This window comes from Epinephelus moara, chromosome 5 (genome assembly GCF_006386435.1).
Source record: "Epinephelus moara isolate mb chromosome 5, YSFRI_EMoa_1.0, whole genome shotgun sequence".
NCBI classification, from domain to species: domain Eukaryota; kingdom Metazoa; phylum Chordata; class Actinopteri; order Perciformes; family Serranidae; genus Epinephelus; species Epinephelus moara.
In genome coordinates, this window is record NC_065510.1 from 35,645,619 (window position 1) to 35,658,175 (window position 12,557).

General features: G+C 41.2%; 1 protein-coding gene across 1 annotated transcript; it reads right to left on the reverse strand.

Moving 5' to 3' along the window:
* Window positions 1–3,772: 3,772 nt before the first annotated feature.
* Window positions 3,773–5,711, reverse strand: mchr1a (melanin-concentrating hormone receptor 1a). Its single transcript, XM_050045023.1, has 2 exons — window positions 5,654–5,711; window positions 3,773–4,794 (listed from the first exon to the last, which is right to left on the reverse strand). The coding sequence occupies exons 1-2, from the start codon at window positions 5,709–5,711 to the stop codon at window positions 3,773–3,775; spliced, it is 1,080 nt and encodes a 359-aa protein (XP_049900980.1).
* Window positions 5,712–12,557: the final 6,846 nt, after the last annotated feature.

The window sequence follows — 12,557 nt, forward strand, 5'->3', positions numbered from 1 at the left end:
ACAATATTGATTTATTAAGTTGTCAATACTCACAACAGTACAGAGAGGCCCACAACGTATTGTTTTGTCGACGATTAAGCAAATAAAGCAAAGCTGCTCATGTTTTGACATTAACATTTTTTTTCTTTTTGCTTCATAACAAACAACAGTTACACCAGAGTTTCTCATCCTTGGTGTCGGGACCCCACAGGGTGTGGTTTGATTAACAGGTGGGGGATTTTTAAGACGAAGAGAAGTGTTTGATTTAGGTTTTAATTTTAAAAAAAGGTTAATCTATATCATAACTTCTGTGTGCAGTCCATTCAGAGCTTCCTTTGCCCGCTTAAAAATGCAATACAAAAATAGGCAACTCCTACGAAAACTTCACAACTCTAATTGCTGGCATCAAGTCAAGACTGAGAACTGGGTCACAGGCAAGAAAAAGGTTGAGAAACCCTGAGTTTCATATCCAGTGTTAAACATATTTTATATTTACATGAATAACCCTTCTCAAACATATAATTACAGCATCGTAAATATACATATCAAATTATAATATGACTTGATATCAGTACGACAACATTACAACACATCATTGGCTAAATGGCTGTTATAGATTTGACATATCCACTCAGATATCCAGAGTACAGCCCTTCATTGATATTCGTGGCCTTGAACTTCACATTGAATCAATACTGAAAATGCAGCAACTTTCACTGCTTGACAAATGACCCTTTCCACAATCTTTAATGCTTGTAGATTTTTTCTTCTTTGGGCTTGTAAAAATGTCTCTCAATTGCATTATTTTTATTCATGCTAAGTTCGGTGAATCAGATTTGCAAGGATACTTCCAGTGTCAGAATTTTTTGTGGAATTGTTTCAGAAAAATGACAAAACCACAAGCTCTCACAACCAATGCAATTTAGAATCAACAGTTAGCCTAACTTGCATGTCTTTGGTCTGCGGCAAAGAGATGGAGAACCCAAGGAGAACAGGAACTGCATGCAAACTCCACAAAGAAGGGCCCAAGCAAGCCAGTGGGTTCAAACCACGCAGCAGCCCTATGGGGTTGAAAAATTAAGGCCAACACAAAGTGCCAAAAACTGCAGTTCCTCTAAATAACCACTTGAGGCTGGCTCCAGAAGCCAGTCAATCCTTATAGACACCCATGTTAAAATGGACAACTTCACGGCAGAAATAAACATGTTTACAGCCTGGTACAAAAAGCAGTGTTGATCTTTATAGCTAATTTCAACCTTCATGACAACTGTACAGGGTTGAATTTTTTTTATAACTTACACGTTTACATTTCATTAAGGCTTAAAGTTTCACAAAATTAGGGGTTGGCTGCTTTGAGTGACAGGGAGTCTGCCGATTGTGTCCTTGGTTTCTCAGTCAGATCCAACCCTCACTCTACCACAGTTCCACCCTCTTACCCAAATGTGGTCATTTCTGGCTCCAAAAAACCAAGAAGGCAACAGCTGAAATGCCAAACTCAAGGATCCAAAATGGGAGTCCACAAACCAATGGGTGACATCACGTTAGCTACATCCATTATTTTTACAGTATGGTTCAAACAAGAGAAAAGGTCCAGTGTGTAGGATTTTGTGGCATCTAGCAGTCAGGTTGCAGGACATCTCCCGTGTGCCAAACATGTAGGAGAACTACAGTGGCCGACATAAAAACAAGAAAACACTAATGGCTGTATCTCTGTTTGTCCGTTCTGGGCTACTGTAGAAACAATTTGGCAGACTCTGTGGGAAAGGACCTGCTCCATAGGTGGATAAAAACAGCTCATTCTAAGGTAATTGTTCGAGCCATAATATAGCTTTTGTTTTGTTTATTTCATCCTTATCTAAACACAAGGTAGGCGGTGCGGTGGTGTAGTAGTTAGCACTGTCGCCTCACAGCAGTTGATCCCGGGAGGGAGCCCTTTTGTGCGGAGTTCTGGTAGAGGGATGTTCTCCCTGTGTCAGCGTGGGATTTCTCCGTGCACTCCGGCTTCCTCCCACAGTCCACAGACGTGGAGGTTGGGGGTGGGTTAATTGGTGGCTTTAACTTGGCTGTAGGTGTGAATGGTTGTCTGTCTCTATGTGTCAGCCCTGCGATAGTCTGGCAACCTGTCCAGGGTGTTCCCTGCCTCTCGCGCAATGTCAGCTGGGATAGGCTCCAGCCCCCCTGTGACCTTCAAGAGGGTAAGCGGTTACGGAAATGAATGAATGAATAAACACAAGGTAGATATATGAATGAACATGAAGGAAAACATAGTTATGAATATCATATACCATTTTTGCCAATAGATGCCTTTAAATCCTACACAGTGGACTTTAAATCACCCCTGATTGGAAGCTGAAGCCCTGTTACTACTGTGATGAGTCATACAATCATTTGTCTAAAAGTCATATTACAAACTGTCTTTTTTTTTCACAAGAGGAGAATAAGTTTATAAGAATGTTGTACCACGATTCCTCAGAACTTTGCTGCTAATGGACTCCCTTTCATTGTTGTGTGCAGAGACATATCTAATGCATTCTCATATTTAACAAGATATCATCTGAGGAGACATTATCTCCAGTCGCATTATCCAGTCTGTTCTTCAAACATAGACATTACGTCAAAAAATCACAGAGGGACACCAGAACAAACGATGAATGTATTATCAAAATGTGGGGACCAACTTTGAAAGTCTTTATACACAAACTCCTAAAGCTCATAACTCATGTCATACATTTCTTCCCATCATTCAGTAAAGCAGTCATAGGAACAAGCATCTGCTTGGTATTCTGCATGGATGTCCACAGTGATATTGTACTGAATGTGTGTAGTGAGAGTGCACAGTCTTCTTATATTAAACGTGACATGTGTGTTGATGTGTACGTATTTATAATGTAGTATTTACTTGTTACCACATAACAGCATGTCGGCAAGGATGCATTGATATTACAGACAAGTTAACAGGTTTGAGCTGCCATGAATTGAGGCAAAAACATCTCTGCAGAGGTTGAATATTTCTCCCCTATAACATTCATGCGTGACAACCCAAGCTGTATAAATTTCCTTTATAGCTATACAGAGACTAGAGCAGAGAAGAGGTGGACTGGGAGTCAACACGCCTTGTCCACTTGCCGTTTGCTGTTAAAAAACACGGCTAAAAAGACAGGCTGCAGGATGAATTTACTTTGCATTCAGTCTGAATACACCTTTTATACTGAGAGACCTCCCAGTCTGCTTCACCCTCTTACTTGTATTTAACACAGCCAAGTGGTGCATTTGTTGAAATAAATATTTACCCTTCATTTTCCATAGGAAGCTTATAGGATTGTCACGCATATGTTCAACTCAAGAAAACTATGTGAGTGTTTTTTCTCTGCTGCATATGTGCAAACTCAAGACATATTAAAGTATACTTTGAACAGACGGGTTCAGCAAAATATAAACACCAATTTGATTATAGTGTGAGCGTCCCATTTATAAAAAGGTGAGTGTTTTTTGCAGGTGGAAATGGCTAAACTGAAGTGTGTTCAAGCACAGTAAGAAAAGGCTGGTTAGTTTTTCACACAGTTAGGTAAATCAGTGATGATGCGCTTTGCATGATTGTGAATGACAGGAAAGAACATTCATATTCAGGTCTTGCCTGAAATAGCAAACACATTGTATAAATAAAATGGTTGACTGGAGTTCATGCGGAAATGTTACTGTCCAGAGACAATATGTGTTCATGTGCTGATAAGCCATTCAGAGTAACTATCAGTTACACAGATCCACAGAGATACATAGTGAAGTTATTTTGATGTCACTGTGGGGCACCATTGGGTGGTACAATCTCCTCAGAGGCATGCTGCTGCTGAGCCCCTTCAGGTATCATTCTCACGCTCACACTGCCACCATCTGTGGTGCTCGGGTTCACACGGAACTTCCTATTAACCGGGCGTACAGCCCTGAGAAACTGCCTCTTGAAGGTCTCACTGAGGATAATGTAGAGGAATGGGTTGATGCAACTGTTAGCATATCCCATGCTAATGGCTATGTTGTAGGTGTAGGTGAAAGCCAGGCTTGGCTCCTGCACCCCTAGATGGACCAGCTGAAGGATGTAGTAAGGGGCCCAACAGATGAAGAAAGCCAAGCAGATGGCCACTGCCATCCGGGTCACCTTCCTGGTGCGCACCCTCAAACTCCGTGGAGGCAGCGGTGCCACGCTGGTGGACATGTGCTGGAGGATCTTGAAGAACACAAGGCAGATGATGGCCAAAGGTATAGCAAATGCCAAGAAGAACTGGTAAAGTGTAAACCAGTATGTGTTGGTGACTGGATCAGGCAGAAGGAGAGCACAAGCCACCAGGCCATCTGGCAGAGGCATCAGGCCTGCGTACATCCACACAGGGATGATGGTGAGTAAAGACAGCGACCACACCAGGCCGATGACCAGCGTTGCCACACACGGTGTGCGGATGTAGTTGAAGCGTATGGGATGGACAGTAGCCAAGTAACGGTCAAAGGTCATTGCAGTGAGAATGTAAGTACTGACAATCTGGCTATTGGAGTCAAGCGCAGTGATGACCGTACACATTGCAGCTCCAAAATGCCAGGAGCCATTGCCCAGCAGCTGGTGGATGAGGAAAGGCATCCCAAGGAGAATCAGGAGATCAACAATTGACAAATTTAAAATAAAGATGTCTGGGACAGTTTGCTTTGCGCGACACTTGGTCTTCTTCATGATGGTGTAGATGACAATACAGTTTCCTATGATACCTAGAAAGCAGATGATGCCAAAGATGACTGGGAGGACGGCACTGCAGTGAAGGGCCCCATCTACAGCTGGAGACAAGAGGAGGAAAGAGGGGCAGTTCAATAGATGGCAAAAACACTCAGTTATCATGCTGTATTGTGCACTGTATTTAAGCATAAGAAATATTACATTATGCTGGTATACACTGCATATAATAGTTGTTATTATGTCACAATGATACATGGAACAATTGGTGAGAGCAGCAGTGTCCCCTGACAAACAATACTGGTTTGTAAGGGGATTATTATGTGGGCAGATCTATTATCAGAACCTACACTGACCATTTTCTCATCATGCTTTTAGGCTGCTGATTAATATCAGTGTAGAAATTATTGATTTGTGTGTGTGTGCATATGTGTGTGTTGGCTCTTTCAACACAGCACAAAGCAAAGACAGACGACGATGGGAGCAGAGGTCTGTAATCATTTATACATGTTAGAATAAAGACGAATAGAAGAGTAGACCTTAAAATATGCAGGTATGTAATGTGTAAGAATATTAAACACAAAAAGTTACAGAAATTATTATTATTTAATACTAAAATGCATAAATCACTAACCCTTTCAGCATAGGCAAAGTTATAATTGATGAGATGATGGTAGTTATCTTTCACATTTCTCATCCAACACATCAGGCTGTGACAGAGATTCACTGCAGTCTGAATGTGTGCAATAGACTATGAAAGCTGCAGCAGATTTTTTTAATTTTAATTAAGACATAAGGTAACTTGGAGATGTAGAAGAAAAAAAAAATGAAATAGAAAAGCATACACCCTTTTGATTTTTGATGTTTTAATAACGCTGAATGAAATTGTGATGCTTCTAAGGGTGTGAAACAATGTTTGATGTTGTAACTGCATCATATTACGCCGCCTGCTCATCAACCTACCTGTTGTTGTTGAGTTAGTGTCTCCGAGGGAAAAATTTGAATCGTTTAAGAAATCCATCGGTAACATTCAAAGTATATCCAAGTTAAAAGTATCACCAAGTGTCTGCTTCCTGAGTAAACTGCATCTGCAGAAGCCTGCAAACAAAACCCCTCTTTACTTTTAAAGATTTATTCCAGATATCCCTCATTAAGTGGTAAAATTCTTTACGGCGCATATATCTTGTGCCATCCTCTGCGCAGTCCAGTGCGCTCTGTCTGTGCCGTCAGTGACGATAAAGCCGCTTCTCGGCGAGTGGCAGGAGAGCCCTTCTCTCGAAGTCTGTGACGCTCTCACCGGAGTTGCGACCGCGCTTCAGGTGTCAATCAGATTAGAAAACTCATTGCCTGGAGCTGATATGATCTCCCTCGGAGGGTTGTGTGCGCGCGCGTGCGTAAAAGCGCTTCCCTGGAGACTATTGGTCAACATGTGTTTTTTGTTATCTCAGGGCGAGGTTGATGGGGATTTGTGTGCTCACAGATCGATCAGTTCCTATTATCAAACACGGCAATTTAAGAAAACAAAAATGAGGAGTGCGGTTTTCCAAGATAAAAAAAGCAACCATAGTGTCCCATGGGATTTAAAATAACTGTAGAATACAAGTGTAAAGGAAAGCGCAAATTAAGAAGACGCTTATTTGCTTCCTGCCCAAACACATTTTTGAAGTCTATTTTTGCCACTCAATGTTGCTTTGACGTGTCCTATCTCAACAGCCAGCAGCCATCGCCAGTTTGGGGCTGAGCAGGCAATGAGCAACAGGTGTTCCTGTCACTACAAATGAATCCACGGTATCCTTGCAAATTGCTGCCAGGGTTGGAGCTTTTATCAGCCCTGAAATATGTCGTTTTCCACTCTGAACCACTAGATGGCCTTACTGTCTCCCATTTGGAGTCCTCACACGTCTCCCTCATGAAAACTGGATGTGACCATAACAAGGTTGGTGCTTCATAAATAGGTGTTTGTGAAAGGCCAGTGCATTACATATAGGCCTAGTGATTTATTCGCACACCATGGGACAATTAGTGGTGTAGTCTTTTCTGGGGTTTGGATAAATTAGAATCTGGGATTCACTGGCTCTAGGTGGAGTAAACAAGATTGTGTGTGTGTGTGTGTGTGTGTGTGTGTGTGTGTGTGTGTGTGTGTGTGTGTGTGTGAATGCTCTACACTTGCATGGGAACATTATTACATGCCGGGGAGTGTTCGCATCTGTTGTAAAGCAAACTAAGAAAACTGGCACTGCAGCAACGATTTTAAGCTAAGATCATCTATCTTAAATATAGTTTGCACACCCTGGAGACGGTCAGAGGGTTTTTAAAGTGAAATATTGCATCATGTCCAATAGATGAGCAGCAGCCTGTGAGCATGAGATACTGTACAGCTGTAATAACAAAGAATGAAAACTATTCAGACTCTCCAGAGTTTAATTTAAAGAGAAATCAAATGCCTGACATAATTAAGAATTTAATTCTAATTTAATTTTTTTTTCCAACTCTACACTGCTGGACTGCACTTTTTAAGTTAATGAGCACTGTGGGAACAAGAATCTGAGTATGTAAAATTTGTACCTTTGTGCATTGAATGAAGTGGGGTTGTACGGGGTTCTTATCCATAGTAAGTGTATTACATGCAGTAGATGACTGTCGGTGTGCTCCCAGTGTGGAGAGTGGTGTCAACACAGAAGCAAAGCATTGTACTGCTGTGGATGAGGCCAGAAGCAAAACATTTTATCCACCTAAAAAAGTCCCATCTCAAAATCTGTAACAGTTGTGTAAGTGTACACCATGTTGAGAGCATTCCCACTGCTTTACTTTTACATCAGACAGCCCGTGTCCATGAAGAAGCTGTTCCCCATCTACGCTCTCGTCAAAGCCACCAGACTCTATTCACAAAAACAGTCATTTTGGCTCACTGAACACAGGAACAGCTGGTCTACCGCTGCCTCGGTCACTTAGATGGCTTGTGTTACTGTGTGACTTTGGTGAACCTGAATTAAACCTTTTAAAATGCCAAAGTCAGTCAACATCACAAACAAAACAACCGATTGAGGCAGCTGCAGACCAGCAGCTCCTGTGTTGAGTGATGTAAAATCACTGTTTTTCTCAACAGAGTCGGGCTTTGAAGCAAACCATATAACGGAATATATTCTAAACAAAGCATCCACTAAAATTGATATCAGTGGTTTTAGGTGTGACTTTTTTAGGTGGTTGAAATATGTTTTGTTGCTGATCCCTCAGCAGCAGTATATTATAAATAAGTACTTCATACAACCCTACTTGAAAAGATCCAAACTATTCCCTTGATTTAATGATTATTGGTAAGTCTGACTCCCTGTTGGAGGTTTGTGTGTGTGTGTGTGTGTGTGTGTGTGTGTGTGTGTGTGTGTGTGTGTGTGCATGAGGAAGTGTTAAAAACAAAAGAAATCATTTTGGATGCATGGTTTAAAACAGACTGCAGGTACTCACTGTACTTGAAAACTTGAAGTATATAGATTTTGTTTATTATCAGTGATGTTGTCACTACATGATTTTGTTTATTCTCCCATCAAAATCCTGCTGCATATTAAAAGAAATGTGCTGTTATCTTGGGCAGCATGCCTCTGCTACCCTTCATTACCTTCTTCTTCATTTGCTCCGACAGGTTACATGCAGCAACAACACATTGCTGTCCTTAGTCTGAGCAACGTTATTATTGCTTCAAAAATATTTGCTTGTATTCAGAGCCAGTTATCATCCTGCAACCTCTTAGTTTTCCTCCAGCCATCGAAGAAGTCAGAAAACTAATGCCTCCCAGAGTTCTGAAAGATCGTCTTACAACTGCTGCCTTTGCTTGCTGAATCTATTTCACATCAAAAGAACATGCGTCACACTCTTCAGGCTCCCCACACTCACACTTTCAGTCTGGGTGTTTATGAAGCAGAGCCAGTACAACAACTTAATCTCGATCTTGAAATCTTTGCTAAATCCCAGGCCCTATTCAGAGATAACTGCATCAGACATGGCCTGACATTTTCCTCATTCCCTCGTCCCTTCTGCCGAATTTGCAGTTATAAGGCTGTAGCAATCTGGTGCCTTTTTAGTTCTTTCATCTATTCCATCATTCCCACATGAAGCCCACTTTGCACCAACTTTATTCATTTACTATTTTGTCACGAACACTTGTTTTTTCCTCAATTTTCCTTCATTTAATGTGATAGAGGCTGCTGAGGTTCATTGCACATCATTCATTCATTGGTTTAGTGCCCTCCAAGTGCCCATACAATATCAGTAAGCTGAGCCCTTCTGAATGTACTAATATTTGCTCAGGAAGTCTAAGTTCAAATGCAAATTTCCCACTTTGAGTGCCAAGTGCCATCAGTAGAAATCATTAGATGCCTTCCTCACACTCTTTTGGTTGACTTCCTTCAGTGAGTTGTCCAAAGACCTTTTTACAGAACCTAAAAAGCACAGTGGTGGACTTAGAGCTCAACTATGCTTTAAAACTTTGATTACACTTCTCTTGCTCCTATATCATTCTCCCAGAACTTTCTAACAGTGGTCAAGAAGACACCTTGTAGGACATTTTAATCTATGTTATTAATCTTTTGTCCGGGGATTTTGCTTTAATCTGTCTATCAGGAGAGGAGATTTTGGTTTAGTTCAAGATGACCCCACTTAATATTGATCCCGTTTCTCATGCTGCCACTTCGCATTCTGCCATCAAACCGTACTCCCAAAAATCGAAATGTTTTTACTGCATCAACTTTTAATTCACTGTTGGGCCAACTGTTGTGACGTATTCCGTTTCTCCCCCTTTCCCCTTGTGATTTCTATGTAAACGTGTAATAGATTTTCAATGATGATACTTTGTTTCTTCCCGGTACGAGGGAAAATGTCTCTAAACAGAATTGTTTTCATGGGTGGATTATGAGACAATGGGTCCCTGGGCACAGATATGCAAGGGTCCCACCACCTCTCCTACACTGGAGCAAGACACAGCCTTGGAGGTGATTTTTATTTATTTATTTATTTGTTTATTTAACAGGGACATTGCACAGCTCTCAGCCATACCAGAGTTAGCTACTAGCTAATTTTCATCTGTAGTCCCTGAGCAGGAACAGAAAACATATAGTGTTGAGACAGAAATCTAACACTATAGTATAAAACAAACAAGCACACATGAATACAAACAAATATAAAAACGTCGTCACAGAGCAACATCTTCAGACAACAACAATAACAAAAATTTCACACTATTAAGACACAACGACAACAATAAAATCACAATGTTAAGACACGACAATAACAACAAGATTACGAACCAGTGAATTATGAGCCTGTGTTTGACAATTTATGATTGATGGGTGCATGATTGGGTTGATTTTAGCCATGATTTTATCTTGGATTTAAAGCCAGTAAAGGTGCTACTCTCTCTGATCTCGCTTGGTACTGAGTTCCAGTAATTAGTGGCTCTGACAGAGAAGACTGATCTGCCAAACTCAGTATATCTGTGCTGTACTGCACAGTCACCTCTGCTGGTCGTCCTAGTTGTCCTCCTGTTGTCTGGACGTGGTGATATGAACTCCTTTAATGGAGGAGCAGCCAAGTCATTAATTACCCAATACACTAGGCTAACATCAGCAAGACACACAAAACTATCAAAAGTCAAGAGTTTATGCCTTTGTATGATGTTACAATGATGATTTTGCCCCTTCTGTTGTTGTTTGGTGTGTCTTTGTAGTTGATATGCATCTTTTTATGGTTCTGTATTTCTTTGTGGTCATTTTGTATCTCTTTGTGATTCTTTTGTGTCTCTTTGTAGTTGTTATGTGTCTCTTCATGGTCATTTTGAGTCTCTTCCTGGTCGGTACATGTTAATTTGAGTCACATGCCCAGGGACTCCCTGACACATTTGGCCCCTTGGCCTGTGCCCAGTATCCGTTCAGTAACCCATCCATACCTGCAACTAAACAAATGTTAATTACAATGCATGGTTTCCAGAGACATTATTCATAATTTGATGTAGGATAAACAGAAGTTAGGAAATGTGTCCATATGCTTTTAAGAAATTGCTTCTTGGCTTGTCTCTACAGTACTGCCAGCAGCACACACAGGGAAGAAAGAACAAGGTCAGTCAGTCTTCAAGGTCTGTTGCCCCTTAGTGTGATCACTGTCTGGGATCAAGCGTAAGCCATGTGGAAACCTGCCATTCACTCTAAATCACCCATTACAAAACTTGTAAATGCCCTTGCAAGTAAAGTGGTCCCTGCAGCTGTTATGATTAACTGGATAAATCAGACTAGTTAGCAGTTACAGCTGCTGCAGTTGGACACAACTCTCCTCTCGCTGGAAGCGTCGGACCTCCCACCTCCCGCTCCCGTCTCAAACAAGGAGGTCTCCCTCTCCGCTGAGCACGCCCGGCCTGTTAAATAGCCTGTAACCGTAACAACTGTGTGTAACAACTGTGTGACACAAACTCAGTGCTTTGGTCATTAAATAATGTCGGGCTCGGTTCTGGTTCAGACAGAAATATGCTGCCCGTGCCGCACTCTAACACACACACACACACACACACACACAAACACACGGAAAACCGGACATTATCATCAGTTTATAAAACCCCCCCGGACGCCCGGACGCCCGGACGGGACGTGAAAAGTGGACATCCAGTCAAAGAGGACGTTTGGTCAGCCTACCATATTTGATTAAATACAAGACAAAGAAAAGATCATTAATGTTTAAACCGATAAACCTTATTGTTTTTCATGAAAGGCTCACTCATAAGCAGGGATGGGGTGAGGTTTACCACTTAGTGAAAAAACACGTAGTCCAACAGTTTAGGAACATTTGTCAAAGCACAACTGCAAATAATTTATGGATTTTACCATCTACAGTGCCTAACATCATCAACTATTCAGAGCATCCAGAGAAATTTCTGCATGTAAGGGGAAAATTGAAAACCAACACTGAGTGCCCATGACCTTCGACCCCTCAGACAACACTGCATTAAAAACTAACATGACTGTATAAAAGAGATTACTGCTTGGGCTCTGGAACACTTTGGACAACAACTGTCCGTAAACTCAGTTTGTCACTACATCTACAGATACAAGTTAAGACTCTAACAAGCAGTAAAAGTGACAGTAAAAGCCACCAAATTCTCTGGGCCTGAGTTTGTCCACAACGGACTGACACAAAGTGGCCTGCAGTCCAGACATGTCTTCACTGAAAATTTGTGGTGCATTATGGAGCACAAAAAGCACCTGTGGAGACCTGAATTGCGACTGAAAAGGTAACGTAACGTAGTGGCAAACAAGCCTCTGTCCCAACTTTTTTTAAACATGTTGCAGGCATCACATTTACAGTGAGTGAATTTTTACAAAAAATAATTAAGTGTATCAGTTTAATATTCACTTTTTAATTTGCTCCTGAAACTTGGCACCTCTCAACCTTCACAACTGCATCAATATTATTTGTGCAGTCATCCGGCAGGTTGGATCGGACCCTTTGACGGCAGGCCGTCGAAAACAAAATCAATTTCTAATCAACTTTATAACATTTACAACTGCAAAATCAATGAATTACTTTATGAATCCATTATTAATACTTCATTAACATGTTTTATAATTGCAGATGACTGATGAGCTTTTGCTGATGGCTTATTGGGAACTGAAACTCAAGACTCTTTGTAGTGACTGATGACTTGTAAGAAAGTGAGAGACAAACAAGCATTTTCAAACCAATTCAAGCCAAATTTACTGATATAGAGTCAAATCATGATAGATAAAAAAGTGCTGCAGGTTGCTTGCAGAGGCTGTAGATGGACGAGCTGAGCTGTCTACCACAATCTGACTGTGTGGAAATACCTGTTAGAGGAAGAAGATGATGTCAA